Genomic DNA, 21,419 nt, shown 5'->3' on the forward strand with positions numbered 1-21,419 from the left:
GTGCGCCACCACCGCCCGGCGTAACCAACTTTCTTAATGGAGCATTCTAAACATAATTACACTGAGAATAATTTAGAAGGGACATATTTTTCAAGTCATTTTCATAACACACTACTTATTAGGAAAAATTCTTTTAATTATGCTTATTTATGAAGCAGTTCAGTATATTTAGGAAACATAAAAGACACTAATAAAGGCCAGTGAGATAGCTCAGTGGGTAAAAGTGCTTTCCATGCAAGCCTGATGGTCTAAGTTTCATGCCTGGAACCTACAGTGGAAGGAGAGAACTGAGTCCTAAATGCAGTTATCTTCTGGTCTCTATACAAGTGTAGAACATGCATGCATATACACTTACACACACACACACACGCAGAGAGAGAGAGAGAGAGAGAGAGAGAGAGAGAGAGAGAGAGAGACAGACAGACAGACAGACAGACAGACAGAGACAGAGACAGAGAGAGAATTCCTAAAGACACTAATTGGATGGTGGAAATATGGCCCTTTCTATCTAATAAATAGAAGACAGTTCTGAAAACAAAACAAATCTCAATCCTCAAGTTATTCCTAGTAATTCAGAAAGTTAAGAAAATCTGGATAAAAAATGTATTACTTATATTTTCCAGACCAAATGTATTTTTTGTTTGTTTCTTTGTTTGTTTTTTTGAGATAGGGTTTCTCTGTGTAGCTTTGGTGCCTGTCCTGAATCTTGCTCTGTAGACCAGGCTGGCCTCAAACTCACAGAGATCCACCTGCCCCTGCCTCCCAAGTGCTGGGATTAAAGGCCTGCGCCACCACCGCCCGGCCCAAATGTATTTTTTTTTTTTTTGGTTTTTTGAGACAGGGTTTCTCTGTGTAGCTTTGCGCCTTTCCTGGAACTCGCTTTGGAGACCAGGCTGGCCTCGAACTCACAGAGATCCGCCTGGCTCTGCCTCCCGAGTGCTGGGATTAAAGGCGTGCGCCACCACCGCCCGGCCCAAATGTATTTTTTAAAAAGAATTTTTTGAGAATAATATTAGTATACAAAACAAATGAATGTCTAGAGATAACAATGCTCATATTTGTCTTTGAAAGAAATATTAATGTTTTCAGCTATTAATGAATATTATAAACATTTTATTGTAATACAATTTTAGTTTTTTTTTTTAATCTAGAAAGCTGATAGTAGTGACATAAGTCTTTAATCCCAGCACTTGGGAGGCAGAGGCAAGCAGATCTCAATAATCTTCTGGGAAATAAAAAACAAACTATATGAAAAATATAGCTGGGTGGTGGTGGCACATGCCTTTAATCCCAGCACTCGGGAGGCAGAGCCAGGCAAATCTCTGTGAGTTTGAGGCCAGGCTGGTCTACAGAGCAAGATCCAGGACAGGCACCAAAACAACACAGAGAAACTCTGTCTCAAAAACAAAAACAAAAAACCGAAAAAATACATAAAATGTAAAAAGCATGATAATTTCTAAATGATCCCTTTATAGGTTTTCATAGGAGCATGCCCTTTATTTTCTGTCACAATACATAATTATAACATCTTGAGCTAAGTAATATTAAAAATACTCAGTAAAATTCAGGTGTGGTGGCATACAACTACAATCAGAACACCTGGGAAGTAGAGGCAGGAGGATGAACAGTTCAGGCACAGGGATTAGAGAGATGGCTCAGCAGTTAAGAGCATTGGCAACTCTTCCAGAAGTCCTGAGTTCAATTCCCAGCACCCACATGGTGGCTCACAGCCATCTATAATGGCATCTGATGCCCTCTTCTGGCATGCAAGTGTACATGCAGATAGAACACAATATACATAAAACAAATAAATCCTAAAAAAAGAAAAAAAAACTTTAATTAAAAAAAGAGTTCAGGCCCAGTTTTGGCTACCTAGTCAGTTCAAGGCTAGCCTGAGCTACGTAAGACTGTTAAAAAAAAAAAAACACCCAAATTCCGATAGGACCTCTGTTGTTCCTTTCTGTGTCAAACACACAGATTGCAAGCCCAGTGTCACTTTGAGATCTTTGGCAGCAGTTAACTCTGCAACTCACACACGATTGAGCCTGTATGATAATGAGTATTCAGAGACGGGCAATGCCTAGGGGGCGCTCACCAATCTAAGACAGAGCGCCTGTGTGGCCTGGGCAGGTGTCTCCATGACGGGTAAGGTGACCTGCTGACGTCCCATGCAACCTAAGTCAGAAGCTCATTTTTTAGTAAAAGAGGGACCTATAGGGCCCTGGCCCCCGTTTTGAGTAACTGTTGCCTTGCTTGCTGACCTTGACCTTGATATCCTCCCTATGCTAATTCCCTGCCGGGTTCCACCCTCCTGAATGCTTAAGGGAAGTTCCTTGTCTGTGTATCCAGGATAATGGGCGTTAACAGCTTAGATGCAAGATTGTAAAACATCGGTAGCGAACTTCTGCCTTCCGGGGTTCTCCCATTGTGCTGTAAGCCTGTATTTAAGACCTCTTCCTTCCTTCAATAAACAGCATTCGGCATTAAAAAACAAACAAACAAACAACAAAAAACAACCCCAAATCCCAAAGGCCAAACAGTAACAAAAAATTGGTAATGGTGATTGCTTTATATACTGAGAAGCAATGAATTGTGTGGTTTATTTTTTTTCAAATTTTTTGATTTATTATTATTTTATGTATATGGATATTTTGCCTGCATGTATGTATGTGCACCATGTACATGCCATGCCTGGTGCCCATGGAGACTAGAAGAGGCCATTGGATCCCCTGAGACTGGAGTTACAGATGGTTATGAGCCTCCATGTGGGTGCTGGGAATCAAACCCAGGTCCTCTAGAGGAGCAACAAGTGCTTTTAACCATTGAGCTAACTCTTCAGCCAAACAAGCTCTATTTTTTGAGATGAGTCTTGGCTATGTTGTTCAGGCAGGTCAAGTGATATTCTTACCTTAGCTTTCTGTGTAGTAGGTCTATAGGCATGTACACTTACTATAGACATGTGGATCTTATCTCAAAAAAACTGTTTAAAAATATTCTTTATAGACCAAGGCTTCTGTTTATATCCTTGAAAAAAGAAAAAACTCCCGTGTGCATATTATATGAAATAATATCACCTTCTTGATAAATGTCACTGTAAGAGCTGTGGAAAATCTGCTCAAGTTATATTTAAAAATTGAAATTTTTTTTTTTTTGGTTTTTCGAGACAGGGTTTCTCTGTGTAGCTTTGCGCCTTTTCCTGGAACTCACTTGGTAGCCCAGGCTGGCCTCGAACTCACAGAGATCCGCCTGGCTCTGCCTCCTGAGTGCTGGGATTAAAGGCGTGCGCCACCACCGCCCAGCAAAAATTGAAATTTTAAGAATAAATTTTGTTTATTTTTTTTGAGACAGAGTCTATGTAGTCCTGCCTGTCCTAGAGCTTGCTATATAGACCAAGTTGGCCTTAGAGATCCACCTAGCTCTGTCTCCCAAGTGCTGGGAATAAAGGTGTATGTCACCAAGGCTGGCTAAGAAGAAATTTTCGATAAACAGTATTTTGGAGAAAGGGTTAGCTCTACACCATTCTTCATAGAGCTAAGTAAAAGAAAAAAAAAGTACAATTAGAAGAAAAATATCATCATGACATTGGGAAAAACTCTTCTACCAATAAGTCTTTGGAGAAATTATATAAGATTAGTTGGCCCAATGAGACAAAAAAAATGTGTATGGTTTTTAAGGAAAAGATTTGTAACATATGTGAAATGATTAAAGTTCTCTTTTTCCCCCTTTTTGTGATAGGAGTCTCAATACATTGCCTCGACTGACCTCAGATCTGTGCTTAAGTAATCCTCCTGCCTAAGTTTCCCCAAGAGATATGACTACATACATGAATGTTCAACTGTTTCTGGATAAATGGTTAGAATACTTAGTTTGGGGCTGGCAACAGGGCTCAGTGGGTAAAGATACTTGCCGCCAACCTGAGTTCAATCCCCAGTACATGCATGGTAGAAGGGGGAACATTGACTGCTATGGGTTGTCCTCTGATTTGCAATATACACCATGGTGTGTGTGCACACCCATACAAAATAAAGAATTGAAGATAATTTAAAATATTTTTAATTTGTAAAGTTCTCTTTTAAATCAATGGGAAAAATGATATTCCAAAAGAAAAATGAATCAGGTCATGAATAGAACCCCCCCCCAATACAAACTGCCAACCAATAGATTTTAATATCATTTAAAAAATCAAAGAATGTAAATGAAAAACAAGAAAGCCAGGGGTAGTAGTGCACGCCTTTAATCCCAGCACTCGGGATACAGAGGCAGGTGGATCTGTGAGTTCGAGGCCAGTCTGGTCTACAGAGTGAGTTCCAGGACAGACAGGGAAACATAGGGAGACCCTGTCTCAAAACAAACAAACAAACAAACAAAATAAATGAAAACAGGTTAATAGTGTTGTTTAGCAAAGATTTTACAAGTATAAGATCATTTAGTATTAGCAGACATGTGAAGCACAGTACTACAAGGAAGTGCTGTGGAGATCTACTAAGTCAGTAAATTTTATGACCTCCTGTATAGCTATATCACACTGAATTCAATGTAATAGCATGGCTCCTTACTTTTCTGGTTTTAAGTCTCTATAGATTATTCCCAGGCTATGCAGATGGTCTAAAGCAAGTGCAAGTTCAGCCAAGTAGAATTTGACATCCTCTTCTGTGAACATCACCTACAACAAAATAATATTCCCAACTTTATTTTCTTTTTATGTCTATGACATTTATGTGAAATTCCACCTAAGACTTTAAATATTCAATTTGTAAATATGTTAATCAGACATAGATTTAGTTACAATTTACTCATGAAAAAATGTGCAAAATGATCTAATCAGTCAAGTATAATCACTTGCTAAATGTTAACTATGCCCTGTTGCAGAAATGGTTTTTAGCATATTAACATTTTAAAAATGGAAAATGATTTTGAGAATAAATGCTGAATTGACAATATCAATTATTAAGGACATTTATTGATACATTATCAATTTTGAAAAAACTATGAAAGCAGTAGGGTTAAGCCAAATTCTCCAAATAAAGCGCTGCTTTCAGTATAAATTCAAAAGATAGAAAAATAATATTTTTTGACTCAGTTCCTTGAATGAAAGAATTCTGTGCTATAAGAGAATATGATACATGCAACATTGAAATAACAAAGCTTTAATTAAAATAGGATGAGTAGAAATAAATTAAAAAGACATTAATTATATACCTCTTTGGATAAGCGTGTAAACAAATCTCCTCCCCTGAGAAAATCCAAAATAAGATACAACTTCCCTTCAGTTTGAAAAGCTGAATGAAGAAACAAAATTTCTGTTTAGATCATTGTAGTTTATTTTTTAGGCTTATATTAAGTCAATTCATTTATAAATGTTATTTTTAGCACATAAGTGATATCAGAAATCTAAACTTATTTCTACATAGAAGAAAGAAAACACTGATTCTCTTAGTTTCCATGAGGAAATGTCAAATACAGTGTGTATTATCAGGGAACTAAATTTTCTACAGGCAAGAGTTCCCTCAAGAATGCTACCATTCTAAATGTGATCAGTAAGAAAAACTCACACCAGAAAGATTTAACTATGAATTATGATACAAAGCTATGCCACAGGGGTGAATTGGTTAGATTTAATAACATACTACAAAAATTCTGTTATTTACACACTGAGAAATAGCACTTGCCTTTCAGAGAAAAGGAAAGGTAGGTGACAGAAGTTTTAGGATGCTGATACTGGGCCTCTTTCTTGTATTCAGCTTGGGCTAACACATAAGGACTATAAAATGGTATCACAGTGTTATGTAGCTCTATATATTTAGTGTACCTGAATATACTTGGAGTGAGGGAATGTAAAGGGATAGGGTGAGAGGTGGTTCAAAACTTACCATAATGCAATTTGACAATGAAAGGATGATTGACTTCTACCAAGATATCACGCTCCATTTTTGTCCGAACACGGTCTCGAACTACAAAGGATTGAACACATGATACAATGCAAGTATTTTCAAAGGTAATATTAAAACAAATTCTTTTTATATTGCATTTTAATTAGATTTTGCTAATGTGCATAAAACACACATTTTTATTGCTGTTGAATTTTTTAAATCTATAAAAATAACTTTTACTACATTACATAATCAAAGGCAACTATGTATTTATAAACTCTATGCTCTAAGTTAAAAATATGTAAAATATATTAGGTATTAGGTTTAGGAGCATTTTTGTTGAAGTTGTGGAAAACGGCAAAAAGCATGTCAGTTTTTAAAAAACAAGGCATTTCATGGAACATTAAAACAATAACCTGAAATAGGTTTCAGTACTTTTACTAACCCTATCACGTCAATAAATGTTCACAAATTATCTGTAAAATGTGGCAGACTTGGTAAAGGATAGATATATCCCAATTGGTCTATTTTGAAGGAGAGAGAAAAGAGGAGGGGTAGATTGAAAATGTACAGCAGAAAGAGCCAAAGGTTTGTTTTGCTTTGTTTTTTGTTTTTTTTTTTCTTTTTAATTAAAAAGTACTGATTCTAATTTGTATAATCATGAGTAAGTTACTTATTTAAACTCTGTGGAACCTCAGTTACCTTTCAGGTATAAAATTGGGTAATCCTACTATACCTTTGAAGAATCTGTGATTACTTGGATAAAGCCTGTGTGTAAGAGGTATTCAAGTAATGGACTATCATTATATTGAAAAGCAGTAGTGTGCATATGCCTAATGGACATTTTTTTTGAGACAGGGTTTCTCTGTGTAGCTTTGCGTCTTTCCTGGAACTCACTCTGTAGACCAGGCTGGCCTCGAACTCACAGAGATCTGCCTGCCTCTGCCTCCTGAATGCTGGGATTAAAGGCGTGCGCCACCACTGCCCGGCATATGTCTAATGGGCATTTTATCACCAGTGGTAAATATTACTGGAGTTCAGAGAAAGGCAAGATCAGTTTTACTTGTATGGGAAGACTAGAAGTCTAGAAGAAGAAGCAGGGTTAGGTTATGAGCTCTAAGACTCTTCCAGTGGGATTTTCCAATAGGATGGAAAAGACGTGTTCTAAAAGAGTCCAAATATGGAGTATCAACACCTGAACAGACATGGAAGCATAAATAATGACTTGGAAAGAGGCATATCAATGTGGAAACAGAGGTTCACTATAGGGTAGTTGGCATATAGAGGATCCAGATTCATGACAAGCTGAAATGCTGGGAATAATTTGGGTTTGTGGTAAAACTTTTTTTCTAGAAAACATTTCCTGAGCAAAGCCTATAATGCTAGGCACTAGAGCTAGAAGTACATCCAAAGGCTTGAATATAGTAGGGATGAGAACTAAGTAAATGATCAGAAAACATTCTGAAAGCCAGGTGTTGTGGCATGTGTCTGCAATCACAGCATTTTGGAGGTGGAGGTAGGAGCAGTCACTGTTCAAAGCTATTCTCAGCTATGTGGTAAGCTTGAGACCAGCCTGGGTTACACCAGACTCTGTCTCAAAAAGCCAAACTGAACCAAAACAACAAAAACATTTAATGTTTATGTTAGTGATTAAGTCAAAAAGAAAGATGGAGAGTGTGTGTGAGAAACTTGGGTTGGTTTTATTTTCAAGGGAACCACAGATATTTAAAACATAGAAATAAGACCTTTGGGAAACAAACTCCGGTGAGAGATGGCTCACTGGGCAAAAAGGTACTGCTAAGCCTGATGACCTTCCTTTGATCACTGAGGCCCATGGTGGAGGAAGAGAACGAACACTAGTAAGTCATCCTCTGAATATGAGTGAGTAAGAAGAAATGCTATTTGTGTTTCCAAGAATGTATATAGACAATTGTTTGATGTATTGATGTATGAAGTCTTTTAGGCTGACAGACCACCCTAGCAGGACAAAAATTCCGCATTAAATTGATCGAATGTCGTTAACTTCTAGTTGACGGCACTCAGTGTATTAGTAGGAACTTTGAAGTGGAAAGACTTCTGGGTAAACATGGGTGTTCTGTTAATTATTTCTAAAATCCCACTAAAATGACATTAATAGAAAAATGATAGTAGGAAGCTCTTATCTGCAAGGGCTATCTATGGTTTTAGGACTCTTTGTGGGTACCTAAAACCACTGAAATACCAACCCTGCAGACACATACCTATGATAAAATATAATTTCCACATTACACACAGTAAGAAATAAAATAAAAACAAATAATGAAAGTTATTTGGCCAGGTGGTGGTGGCGCACGCCTTTAATCCCAGAATTTGGAAGGCAGAGGCAGGTGGATTTCTGTGAGTTCAAGGCCAGCCTGGGCTACAGAGCGAGTTCCAGGACAGCCAAGGTGGTTACATAGAGAAATCCTGTCTCAAAAAACAAAAACAAAACAAACAAACAACAAAAAAAAAACGAGGAAGAAAGTTCTTTGAAGGTGTTTTTATTCTCAGTCTCTTTCCTTCTCCCAAAATATCTTACTGAAATTGCAGCTTTTCACTTAAAAGAAGGCTTTTGGTTGGCATGTCTAAATTACCAACATCATTAATTTTGTGTTTTGGAGAAATTATTACCATAAGTTTTGCTTAAAATTTCCAAGAAAACATGAGAAGAAAAAAAAAAAACCAAAAAGACAGAAATGGTTGGGCGGCAGCGGCGCACGCCTTTAATCCCAGCACTTGGGAGGCAGAGCCAGGTGGATCTCTGTGAGTTCGAGGCCAGCCTGGGCTACAGAGAGAGTTCCAGGACAGGTTCCAAAGCTACACAGAGAAACCCTGTCTCAAAAAACCAAAAAAAAAAAAAAAAGACAGAAAGGATAAAAATAGTAAAACTTAGAGAATCACCCAGGAAGCACAACATACCCCCAAACTAGGTGTCACAAAATGGAGAATACATGACAAAAAAAAAACTCCACAAAACTTGAAAATATGAGTCCCTAGATTCAAAGGGACCACCCATATTTGATATGATGAAATTTTTCCACCATGCACTCAAAGATACTACTTCATATATGTCAGGACACATTTTTAGATATACACGTACACACACACACACACATGCACACATATACACTTCTGGAGAGGAAAAGTTGCTAACACACAAAGGACTGGCAAATAGAATGGCAATGGCCTTCATCACTAGAACACGGGAAACAAGAAGACAATGGAAGCAGTACTTTCAAATATCTGAGGGAAACTTATTTGTGACCTAGAACTGTAAACCTGATCAAGTCATAAATTCAGTAAGGGGGCAGATATACTTTCAGACATGCTAGATGACACAAATTTTACCATGCAGTTGCCTTTCTACAGTAGCAACTAGGAGATACATACAACCTAATCTAGAAGGTATACTGAGTAAAAGGTAGGAAAAAAAAATCCAGAAAAAGGAAATATAGCAAAGATATGAAGGACACCTGTTCCAATGTATTATTTCATTCAGTTGTGATCAATTTTTTTAAAGAAATTTATTTAATTTTATTTTATGTGCATTGGTGTGAAGGTGTTAGATCCCCTGCAACTGGTTACAGACAGTTGTGAGCTGCCATGTGGGTGCTGGGAACTGAACCAGGGTCCTCTGCAAGAGCAGTCAGTGCTCTTAACCACTGAGCCATCTCTCTAGCCCCAACGATCAATTTTTATAATGCAGAAATAATGAGAACATTGCTGGGCAGATGTAGACATGAAAACTGTGGGTGGCAGCATAAAGCAACTAAACCCGAAAATCTTCCATGCTGGGAAATAAACAGATTATGGCTCCAAATGAAAACAAACAAAGGATTGCAAAGATGAGTGTGGAATGTGAAAGTGAATGCGAGAAGCAGCAAGTCAGTGACTCTGGAAGGCTCAAGAATTAGGACAGGCATGGAGATGTGGTAAATGTACAGCTGCCTAGCCGGGCGGTGGTGGCATATGCCTTTGATCCCAGCACTCGGGAGGCAGAGGCAGAGGCCAGAGGCCAGAGGCCAGAGGCCAGAGGCCAGAGGCCAGAGGGCAGAGGGCAGAGGGCAGAGGGCAGAGGCAGAGGCAGAGGCAGAGGCAGAGGCAGGTGGATCTTTGTGAGTTCCAGGCCAGCCTGGTCTACAGAGTGAGATCCAGGACAGGCACCAAAACTACACAGAGAAACCCTGTCTCGAAAAACAAAAACAAAAACAAACAAAGTACAGCTGCCTTACATGATAAAACTTTGATAAAAATAAAATCCATATTTAAGAACACATCCAAAATTATCTAAAGTTTACAATTCTATAACTCTAATGTTTGCATACACATTTTAGAATTTCCTTCCATAGCTTGTGTCTATATAATTTTATGTACTTGTAATAGCCTAATGTGTTATATTTTTCAGTTGTGTTTTCATTAATTTCTATAATCATATTTAAAACATTAATTTTCATTCCATGTGTATTAGGAGTTTGCCTGCATGTATGCCTGTTACCATATTCATGCAGTTCCTGTGGAGGCCAGAAGAGGGCAGTCGAATCCCCTGGAACTACAGTTACAGACAGTAATGCCTTGTGGATACTGGGAATTGAACCTGGATCCTCTGAAAAGCAGCAAGTGCTCAACAACATTTTGTTTAATCTTATTTTATATTAAGTATGATACCATGATTTTCCAAACATTCCTTTTTCAATATCTATGCAATTTTTTTATCATATTATTGTAAGTGTTTGTGAATATTTTCAAGTGTAGGAACTCATTCTGTAAGGCTATTTCCTCAGGTTAATTCAGTAGCATTAATGACAACTTTGTGCTTAATTCAAAACTGCTATGCTGCCATCATATGAAATAACATTATTATTTGGTGTACATTTCTTGTTTAAAATGTATATTATTTAATATAAATTTCTATTTTATGGAATTCATCATTTCCTCAAAGATTTTTTTTATTAATTTTTTTTCACTTTACATACCAACCCCAGTTCCCCCTTCCTCCCCACTACCCATCATCCTGACCCCCATTCACTCCTCAGAGAGAGTAAAGCCTCCCTTGGAGAGTCAACAAAGTCTGGCATACCAAGCTGAGGCAGAGCCTAGCTCCTCCCCTCTGCATCAAGGCTGAGCAAGGCATCCCTCCATAGGGAATGAGCTCCCATTTTATTTTATTGTTTTGGATATGTATGGGCCTTTTGCCTGCATGTGTATCTGTGTATTACTTATGTGTGATTAGTGCTCACAAAGGCCAGAGGAGGGCAGAAGATCCTCTGGGACTGAAGTTGTGAGCCACCACTGTAGATACTGGGAATTGAACCTGGGCCCTCTGGAAGAGCAGCCAGTGCAATTAACCACTGAATCATCTCTCCAGTCCCCACTCAAAAGATTTATCTTCCTAAGTAAATTTGTTCAAAGTCCTTTACATAAAGTTGTAATAATATGCCTTATCAACTCCTACCTACACCATTATTTTTACATTTATTAATTGGAATTCTACTGCAAAGAGATTTCCTTTCTTCTTCATTAATTTATGGATTAACTATGGATTCTTATTTAATACGAATTTAATAAACTAATACTACTAATTATTGCAGTGGACAAACCACTCCAGAGACAACTCCGGACGTCTATTTCTTTTTCTGTGTGCAAGTGTGTATATACATGTGTATGTGTTGTATGCGTGTGTGCGTGCGTGCGTGCGTGCGTGCGTGTGTGTAATCCTAAAGAATTAAAGCTCTTTTGCATCTGTATGATTAGTACGTTTTCCAAAATATTCAAATAATTTGAAGATGAATCAAACCCAGTTTTAATCTTCTCAACTTCTGCTTGCTTAAAGCCCAAGATAAATTGATAATCCTTCTTTTCTAACATGGTAAGTCCTGTTCTCAAGTCATATGACTCTTAGCCTAGTAGGAAAGTCACTGGAAGTCAGTCTAAATTTAAAGCTGTTAACAGGAGCCAATTCAGAATCTAAGTGGCCTCAGGGTCACGTGAGCTTCATGGCGACCTTTTGGTTTGTTTAGACTACATGAACATGGCAAATAGCAGCAGCACTCACCTTTCAGTGTGGCCTTCTTTAATACCTTCATGGCATAAAGCTGTCTAGCATCAGAGCCTGAGATTTTTTTAACTAAGAAAACCTATGTTGAAATGACAGAAAATAAATGTTACAAAGAATCACAAACAATATTCCTTTGTTACAACAATACCCCATTATATATACAAATACATTCTAATATATTATAAATGCATTTTCTCCAAAATATTATTGGTTGTTAATAGAAGTTATAAACAATAGTTATAGATTGACATTTCAATACAGGTGAATGGTACTGTTTTTCATTTCGTTGTTTGCCAGTCCCAAAGGAGCATATAATATATAGAATAAGACAAAAGTCTTTCAACTATGAATATAGCAACTAAAGAACAGCTCCACACATTCAACGTATACCACAGGAGATGGTGACTGTGCTTTATTGAAACAAAATTCTTCTGAGTCCCTCAATTTTTCTGGGTGTTGGGGGTGTAACCTGGGTTCTCATTCACACTAGGCAAACACTTTACTATTACGCTATATAGGCCTAGTCCCATACCACAATTCCTTTCTTCATTAGTTTTTTTTAATCAGATTTACCTTCTCCATTATTTTCTTGTCATCTTCCCCTTCCTAACTAGTCTTCCTTCTATTTTCATGTCTCTTTTTATGGTGACCAATGAGCTTAATTAGTGTTGCTTATAGGAGCATGGACATCTAACTAGTGGCTATACCACTGAAGAAAATGTCCCTCCCTTCCTGAGCAACCATCAACTGTCTAGGAATCTTCAGGGAGGGGGGTAGACCCTTCTGAGTCGCCTCCATCAAAATTCTTACACCGGGGCTTCTTGTGACAAACTTCTGTTGACACATTTACTCACAGATGAAGGGTTTTTTCTCTGTATGAAAAGTATACACACATCTATCTCACTGCTAGGGAGAGTAATTTAAAAAACTGCCAATGAAGAATCCTAGACATCAATATTTAACATGACACTACCTCTTCACCTTTTTACTAGCAAATCAGCATATATATCAAAGTACAAAGATTACTATTTAGCATCTTCAATTTTCATATATTTGGAGATTCTTTAAAAAGAGTGTGGGGTTTAGGCAAAATAAATAAGACGTGCTTTAAATAACTCATAACTGCTGTAATATGGCTGATACAAATACTTATCAATACATCATATTAATTTTGACTATTTCATTCTTGACCTTTGCCACCAAGACTTAAAGAGAGCTGCTAAATAGCCCTGATATTTTTTGGGGTGTGTGTATGCATGTGTAGCATATAATAGAGAAGGCTGTTGGGTGTCCTGCACTACCACTCTCCATTTCATTCCTCTGAGATACACCCTCTCACTGAACTTGGAGCTACTCTGCTAGCCAACAAGCCCTAGCAACTTTCCTGTCTCTGCTCTTCACAGTGCTGAGGTCACAGGTGCCCAGGGCCACATCTGGCTTTTTACATAGGTGCTTTGGATTTGAACTTAGGTGCTCTTACTTGGCAAGTCATCTCTCTAGCTTCTGGGCATGTATTTTAACCTATTTCTTTTACCTATTCTTTTCAATCAAGCAGTGTCCCCCACTTTTTGGAGACTGGGTCATACTCTGGATAGCCCAGGCTGCCCTGGAACTCAACTATAATTTGCATGCCTCAGCTCCTAACTGCTGGTAATTAGAGATGTAAGCCACCATGCCTTGATGGAAAGCAGTGTTCTTGAGCTGCTATGGGTGGGAAGAAGATTTAAGTTTAGGGTCAGCTTTCAATTATCTGACTTACACATTGTGTGATTAGCACAAAAATCTCCAAATAATCCATCAACTCATTCTCAGGCAAGGTAGAATTTTATTGTTTTGAGAAATGGTAAAAAGCCAATGGGTAATGGAATCAAATGAAAAGCATCACATCTCACATCGGCCCCCAGAGGTAGGATGTGCTCTCCCATAACTGTGTTCTCACTGCCAGCATTAAGGCCCCACCCAGTAGCTCTTTTAGTCAATTATGGGGAGCTGACCTAGAAGGAGAAAAGCATTTTTAATAAGTGTGGTTCTAAGGTAGACTATTGTTCAAATGTTAAAGGCAGTCAGATATTAGTAATAATTATAATGAACAGAAATAAATTTTTTTTTAAAGGGGAGAGCGCGAACGCAGTCCCCCACTACCACAAATTATGCAGTCGAGTTTCCTGCATTTGGGGAAATCGCAGGGGTCAGCACATCCGGAGTGCAATGGATAAGCCTCGCCCTGGGAAAACCACCTTCGTGATTATGGTATCTCCCCTGCCAGGTAAGTATCAGAAATAAATTCTAATTGGGTAGAGGTAATTAGAGATTGTCCTATCAATGTCTTTATTCCGTTGCAAAGGGGAAATTCGTATGGCTTCTAAACTTGTTTCAGTTCTTTGAAAGCACCCTCTTAATGACTTTCAGCACTTCTTAACTTTTACAGTACCTTCAGAAACATTTGCAATGCAGCATCATGACCATGTGAAGAGACAAGTCTAAACAATGCCAGTTTTATAGCTGCTCAAATCAGGGCTTAGAGAAATCAAACAATTTGCCTGGCGTCATAGTAGGACAAGATCCGGATCATATACTCAGTTCTGGGGCCCTACTCATGGCATTCTTTAACTGTTTGCTTAAGCCAGTGAGCTGCTAAGCTTAGTGACAGCAGCAGGAGTCCTCACTTGCTCACACAGCTATTCTAGGCTCTGACAGGTTATCCCTGTTTCCTTGGTTTACACTGGCCTTTAAGGATGAGTAAGAAAGAAGACACCCTATTTTAATGTTTGCTATTTATAGTGAGGCACTTAAAGTACTTTTAAAGAAATAAAGGGAGAAGCATTCAAATTCCTTGAAACTTAACTATTATGTTCCTTGAAATCTAATGTATAAAAATAAACTCTATTTGGGTTTGTTGAAGAGTAGGTAATACAGTTAATGCCCGATGTGTTTGGCCTTGTACCATTTAATTCTCACTGTTATCCTATGAGGTCAACACTATGACTCATTAATATCTTTCAAAATTGTATGCTAGGCACCATGCTACTCATGGAACCTCTAGTCTACAGAGAGAGATAGCCAATAAGTAATTTTACAAATGAGTAACTGCAACTGTAGTGAGTGCCATAAAGTAAAGGTATATACTGTTCCTAGGGTGTATAACTAAGGAGTGTGACAAGTAGGGTGGCAGGAAAGTCTTCTCTGAGATCACAGGCACAAGAAGAGTTAACCAGCTGAAGACAGTTTAGGACCAAAAAAAGACCAATGGGGTCAGAACACAGTATTGGATAACATTTAAGCTGATGTTTTAGAGGTGGCTAAAGAGTCAGACTCAGGGGCTCCTCTGAAATTTTAAGAATTTGTCCTTATCATAAAAACAAAGGGAGGCAGTTGAGGAGTTAATATAACACCAGTTCATACTGGTTCTCATGTACACAAGTGAGGTTAAGAAAAGAAATTGGAGCCGGGCGGTGGTGGCGCACGCCTTTAATCCCAGCACTCGGGAGGCAGAGGCAGGCGGATCTCTGTGAGTTCGAGGCCAGCCTGGACTACCAAGTGAGTTCCAGGAAAGGCGCAAAGCTACACAGAGAAACCCTGTCTCGAAAAAAAAACCAAAAAAAAAAAAAAAAAAAAAAAAAAAAGAAAAGAAATTGGGAAGATACTCTTATAAGACTCTTTCAATAGAGCAGGGAATGACAGTGGCAATGCAGGATAGGATTTCTATGATTTCAAAACTATTTACTAAATCAACAGGATTTGGTGATGAGTCATACTGGCTGGGGGTGCTATGTGACATGGTGGGGGTTAGAGGGTGGAAAAGAAGAGAGGAGGGAGCAGACCTAAGAAAGATCGTAAGAATGCCTCCCCAGTTTCTGGCTTGTTTAACTGGATACTATTCACAGTGACAGAGAAAAATGAAATAGTATAGAATTGGGGGTGCTAAAGATTGTGAGTTTGGTCTGAGACACACCAAGCACAAAATAAAATGCCTTTGAGACAAATGGGGGTGAAGAGTAGCCACAGAAAGAGTTCAGAGGTCATAGAAAAAACAGATTGGAAATATAAATCTGTGATGTCAGCGGCATGTGAATTACAATTAATATAGGGACATAGAGAAAATCAATTAGTGAGGAGTACAAGATGGCAGTTTAGAATCAAACCTCAAGGAACTTCAATATTTAATGACATGCTAGAATAGGGAAACAGAGCTCTAAGAGATTAAATAACATAGTGATAAGTAGAAAAAAAATGAGTTCAGTCTGGCTGACCTTGGGTTGAAACATTTTATTTTAGGGGTTGGGGAGTTAAACTTAAAATCATCATGCTCTGCTGGCTCTTGAGTCTATATTTGGATTAAAAGTATGCTCTATGTTTAAAAGTGGCTAAACAACCATAACAAATTATCTGTATTAGCAAAGAGTTGCTAAACAGCCCCACTAAAATACACAAGAGAGATCCACTGATGCCATTTTGATGCTTACAGAGCATGATACTTTCCACTGTTTTCTTATAGGGAGGTGGTAAGGAATTACTGCACTGTCAAAGTTGCATGAAATCTCAGAATATTGTTCTTGTTGAAAATCTGTCTCGAAAAATCAAGTAGTAGCAGCTTGGGAAGTGGAAAGTAGAAGGACTGTTGGGAGTTTGAGGCTAGTGTGGGCTAGAGGGAGACCCTGTCTTAAAACAACAATAACTACAACAATAAGAGAACAAAAAGAAGAGAGTGTATGAAGGGGATAGCTTGTGATTTTTAATCATTCAAGAAGCACGAGAGCTGAGAATACAGCTTAGCAATAGTGGGCTTGTTCAACAAGCCCTGACACGCTAAGCCTAATCTCCCCATTGCAGACACAAAACAAAGTAAACAATACACCCACCCTAGCAGCAGGACAAGAAATGACAGTCTTAAAGATAAAAAAAAATGAGTATGAACACTGTCAATTTACTAAGGTTTCTACTGTAGTTCTGAAATTCTATTCTTTTCATACGTACTAATAGCAAAAATATAAAAAGAGAAAATATTGCTGGTAGAAAGACTGGTAGCATTTCATAAAATATCTCTTTTCCAATGTGATAAAACATCCATGAATTATTAAGAGTCAGCTCTTTTTGAGACAGGTTCTCATTCTAGTCTAGGTTGACCTAGGCTGGCTTCAAACTCATGGCAATCATCCTGTTTTATCCTCTCAATTGCTAGGATTGCAAGCCCAAGACATTAACTCCTTTTAAATCTGAAGACATTAACTCCTTTTAAATCTGAAGATCTTTTGAATTTGTATTCAGTTCCCTTTAACGTGTTTTTTTCTTTTTTTGAGATAGAGTCTCATGCAGCTTAGGCTGGCCTCACACTCTCTCTGATTCTGAGTGCTGGGATTGGAGGCTTTTGTCACAGGTACTGTTTTCCTTGTAATGTTTTTTTTTTTTTTTTAAGACAGTCTCTCTATGTAGTCCTGCCTATTCTGGAACTCACTATGTAGACCAGGTTGGCCTCGAACTCACAAAGATCTGCCTGCCTCTGCCTCCTGAGTGCTAGGACTAAAGGCATGTGGCACTATGCCAAGCCTCCTTGTAACTTTCTAATCTAAACCTTATGGTTTAGGATACATACATATATTTTATTATTTATGAAAATATTTATTTTTATTTTTTTATTTACATGTATCTATGTCTGTCTATAGATGTGAATGTGCCCACAGAGGCAAGAAGAGTGTGCCAGAACTCTTGAAGCTAGTTGGGAGTTACAGCTGGTTGTGAGCTGCCCAATGTGGGTGCTGGGAACCAAACTCTTCTGAAAGAGCAGCAGGCATTCTTAAAAAAATGAATCATCTCTCCAGCCCCATCTATGTATATTTTAATGGATATAACTATACATAGTTATGGGGCATAATACAACAATTTGATAAATATATGTAATGAATAATAACCATATCTGAGGAATTAGTATTTATGTATCTTTAAACATGTATAGCCAGTTGTGGTGGTACATGCCTATAATCCTAGTTAGTACTCAGGAGACTGAGGCAGAAGGGTTGTGTAACCTGCCTCACAGTAAGATCCAATGCCCCAAAAGATGTTAACTTTCCTTGTGCTAAGAACCTCCAAACTTCTCTGCTAGTTCTTAATAAAATATGTAATAAGTTGTTGTTAGCTATAGTCATGCTACTGTGCTATAGAACATTAGATCCTATTCCTTCTATGTATCTAATTTTGGTATCCATTATCTAGCCTCCCTCTATTCCAAGCTTTGTATGATTAGTATTCTATTTTCTATGTTTACCGTATTTCTATAAACTTTGCTTAGAGCATACAATTATGACTTACCTTTCCAAATGATCCTTGCCCTAATACTTTCAAAAGCTCAAACTGGGAAGGATCTGCCTTTTCATGTCCTTCCTTCACATGATGTGTGATTGCAATTTCTTTGATACTGCCTTCTTCCTGTTGAAATACATATAAAGAGACAAAACACTTGTTAGTCATAATCAAATATCTTAACTTAGTATAGCATATTAGAAATGCTCAAATTAATATACAAAACTACTCTTGACTGACTCATCAAGTAAATAGAAAACACACATCAAGTAATTATACTTTCTAGCTAAATGTTAGAGAATGTTAAGCCATAATAGTTTCTATATAATATTAGCACTAATTATTTCCAAATCTTTATTCTTTCTTTCGGAAAGAATTAGGATAGTTTTGAGGGGGGAAAGCATGTGAGAATATCTGAAATAGCAGATTAGAGTACTATACTATGTCTGGCATGTGACTATAGCAGGTGGAACAAACGCTATATATTAAAGCACTATTTGTTGGGGGAGAGGGACTGAAAACTGTCCTAGGGTAAACACATGGTTCCATCCTTAACACAGCTGTCTAAGAAAGCATACTGAAGAGGAGCAAGAAAAAGCAGAGTGAAGTTTTATGTTTGAAATACGTAAGTTACTTCCTGTTTTCAAAGGAGATAAAGGGCTATTAACACTAAAAACCGAAGTCAGAAAAGATTTAATATTTGGATAGAGGGATTAAACATGGGAGGAAAGGGCTGTTTTACACAATAAATACAATGAAAAATCTTCAGGCCAAGAAAGGATGTTTTGAGATAGTGTCTTATTATGTAGATGAGGCTGGCCTCCAACTTTTCCCAAGTGCTGGGATTATAGGCATGCAACACCACATTCATCTTAAGGAAGGATCTTCAAAGCCCACAGTAGATACTAGAAAATATATAATGTGTACATAGGATTTCAATTGCCTATTTGTATTGAGATAAGCAGATTAATCAAGACAATACTGTGTTATAGACAAAAACAGCAACAATAAAACAAAATTTAGTAAAACCAGAGGTACAAGCCTGTTAAATAAACACTGTCATTTCTACTTTGTTAACTATGAATGCTAGTTTTTCTAGATGCATAAGTACTGGTAGAAGAATCTAAAAGTGTTATACAAATACTTTTGTTTTTGGAGCTAGGTTTCACTGTGTAATCCAGGCTGGCCATGATCCTCCATGATCCTCCTGATCCTCAGACTCCAGAGCACTAAGATTATAAGCATGTGCCACCATACCTGGTTAGCATTTTCTCATATACCCTTAAAGGCTGGAAATAAACTCAGTGGTAGAACACTTGTTTAACATGTGGGAGGTCCAAGATTGGTACTATAAAACGAACCAACCAACAAACTACCAAACAAGAATTACAGTGTACAGAGATTTCTCAAAAAAGATACAATATACCCTAATGTAGTTTCTGGAAATGGGCAGTAAAAAGAAAAGGAATCTCCAGGTAGAAGATATAAAGGAATATACTATTTTAGTTTCCAAAGCAGATGTGCTGTGTTGTTCATAGGCTAGCCTACTACTTCAGCAACTTACTCCGTTTGGAGTCTTTTAGAATTTTAACAACAATAACAAAAAATTTCCCCCAATATCGTCATGTATTTTATAATTTCACAAGCATTATTCCCTTTATGTGAAATATTAGAGTAGAACCAAGCATCAGCTGAGTCTAAGGTGCTACCTCTTTCTGAACACATTTCTCTCTGAATGAGACTGAGCAGTTACAGTAAGAAAATCAGGAAGAAAACTACCAAATTAAACAATCTTTCCGAAGAATAATGCATATGGAAGAGTGATAAATAAGATTTAGATGAAAATCCAGCAAATACTTATTATCTATCTTGTATCAAACATGCATTAGGTGCTTTTTCACCTGATATCTTGTATTTACATTTGGTGACAAACCTTTGACTTTTTATTAATGTTTTTGAGGGCTGAGGATAATACAGAATAAATTTCCAGATCAGACACAAGCATTTCAGAATTCTAATGTGTTCTCCCAACTCCATTCACCATGAGAAATTTAACAGATCTTTTCAAGGCAAAATGTTTTGAACAATCTTCAGTCTAAAGTTTAAAGAGATTAAATGAGGGCTAAAGAGCATAGCCAGTATGTTCCAGACTCAGTCAGGACTCAATTCTAACTTCCAAACAAGGCCCATACAGTTACACTACTCTAAAGCTGGTGGATGTTCTTGGTGGTTTCCCACACAAGAACAATGACAGGAACCTACAGATTTTATGCCCCTGGGCTTTGTGGTCTTTGTTTTTGACACAGGGTATCACTATCAGTTTAAGCTGGCCTTGAACTTCTGGTAAATCTCTTTGCCTCAGCCTCCTAATTTCTGCAATTACAGGTATGAGCCACTATGCTTGGCTGTAACTAGTCGCCTATCTTTTGCTTCAGTTACCTCAGTAGCACATCCTTAGCAATAAAATTATTATCATACAACCAATATTTGTATGCTTATTGGTTTGTAAATTATATACACATAAAAGAAGTTCTCTTTCTTCTCCACACACAAAGTATCACCACATTGTATTTTAAAGACTAACGGACTGCAAACTTGACTCATGGAGCCAAGTTCACTGGCTGGATTGTAGCATGTACAATTTATGTCCTTAAATCATATGACCATATACTCTGCAATAGTCTACATTTTATCATTTCTTTTTCTTGGGTAAGTGGGATGCAATTCAATTCAGCTACAATATTTCTGCATCTTATAGTCTACAGCAAATACCTGCTGAGATGCCTTTCACAAGGATGCAACATAAGCAAGGAGGAACAGCTCCTGAATCAAGCATTCAGTAGACTGTAGCAAGCAAAGGGGATCAAGGCTTACTGTTACAAGTGTAGGCTACAATCAGGGAATGGATCTCAAAATAAACACCCGTTTCTATTCTTATGTTTGATGACTACCCTTTCTTTCCTCTCATGTCAATTAAGCCACTAAAAATGCAGGCTCTCTTTGATCTTTTCACTCAATAAATATATACTAAAACACCAGCTAGATATCAAATGCAATGTTTAGAAGACCTTTCATCCTTTCTTCTTCCATTCCAATGGCATCATGCATATATAATCCTTTAATCTTGCATGTAGAAAACTGAAGTGGGTATGGTATGCATAATACCTCATCCTGTCTATGTC

General features: G+C 37.7%; 1 protein-coding gene and 1 non-coding gene across 9 annotated transcripts in view; both read right to left on the reverse strand.

Moving 5' to 3' along the window:
- Positions 1-21,419, reverse strand: part of Rps6ka3 (ribosomal protein S6 kinase A3) — a 107,751-nt gene that overhangs the window by 37,208 nt on the left and 49,124 nt on the right. For 7 of the 8 annotated variants that reach the window (XM_052728724.1, XM_052728650.1, XM_052728495.1 and 4 more), the window contains 5 exons: positions 18,247-18,363; positions 11,941-12,022; positions 5,871-5,951; positions 5,200-5,279; positions 4,557-4,663 (listed from right to left, as the gene is read on the reverse strand). In XM_052728724.1, coding sequence (XP_052584684.1) covers positions 4,557-4,663; positions 5,200-5,279; positions 5,871-5,951; positions 11,941-12,022; positions 18,247-18,363 — 467 coding nt within the window. Of the gene's footprint in view, positions 1-4,556; positions 4,664-5,199; positions 5,280-5,870; positions 5,952-11,940; positions 12,023-13,702; positions 13,938-18,246; positions 18,364-21,419 lie in introns of those variants that run through there. The other variant, XM_052728796.1, reaches the window with a different exon arrangement.
- On the reverse strand, positions 14,054-14,217 carry LOC128118294 (U1 spliceosomal RNA). The gene has a single exon (XR_008221126.1). It is a non-coding gene; the product is annotated as a U1 spliceosomal RNA (small nuclear RNA).

The sequence above is a fragment of the Peromyscus californicus genome, unplaced genomic scaffold, assembly GCF_007827085.1.
Source record: "Peromyscus californicus insignis strain IS unplaced genomic scaffold, ASM782708v3 Scaffold_10__1_contigs__length_136768540, whole genome shotgun sequence".
Lineage (NCBI taxonomy): Eukaryota > Metazoa > Chordata > Mammalia > Rodentia > Cricetidae > Peromyscus > Peromyscus californicus.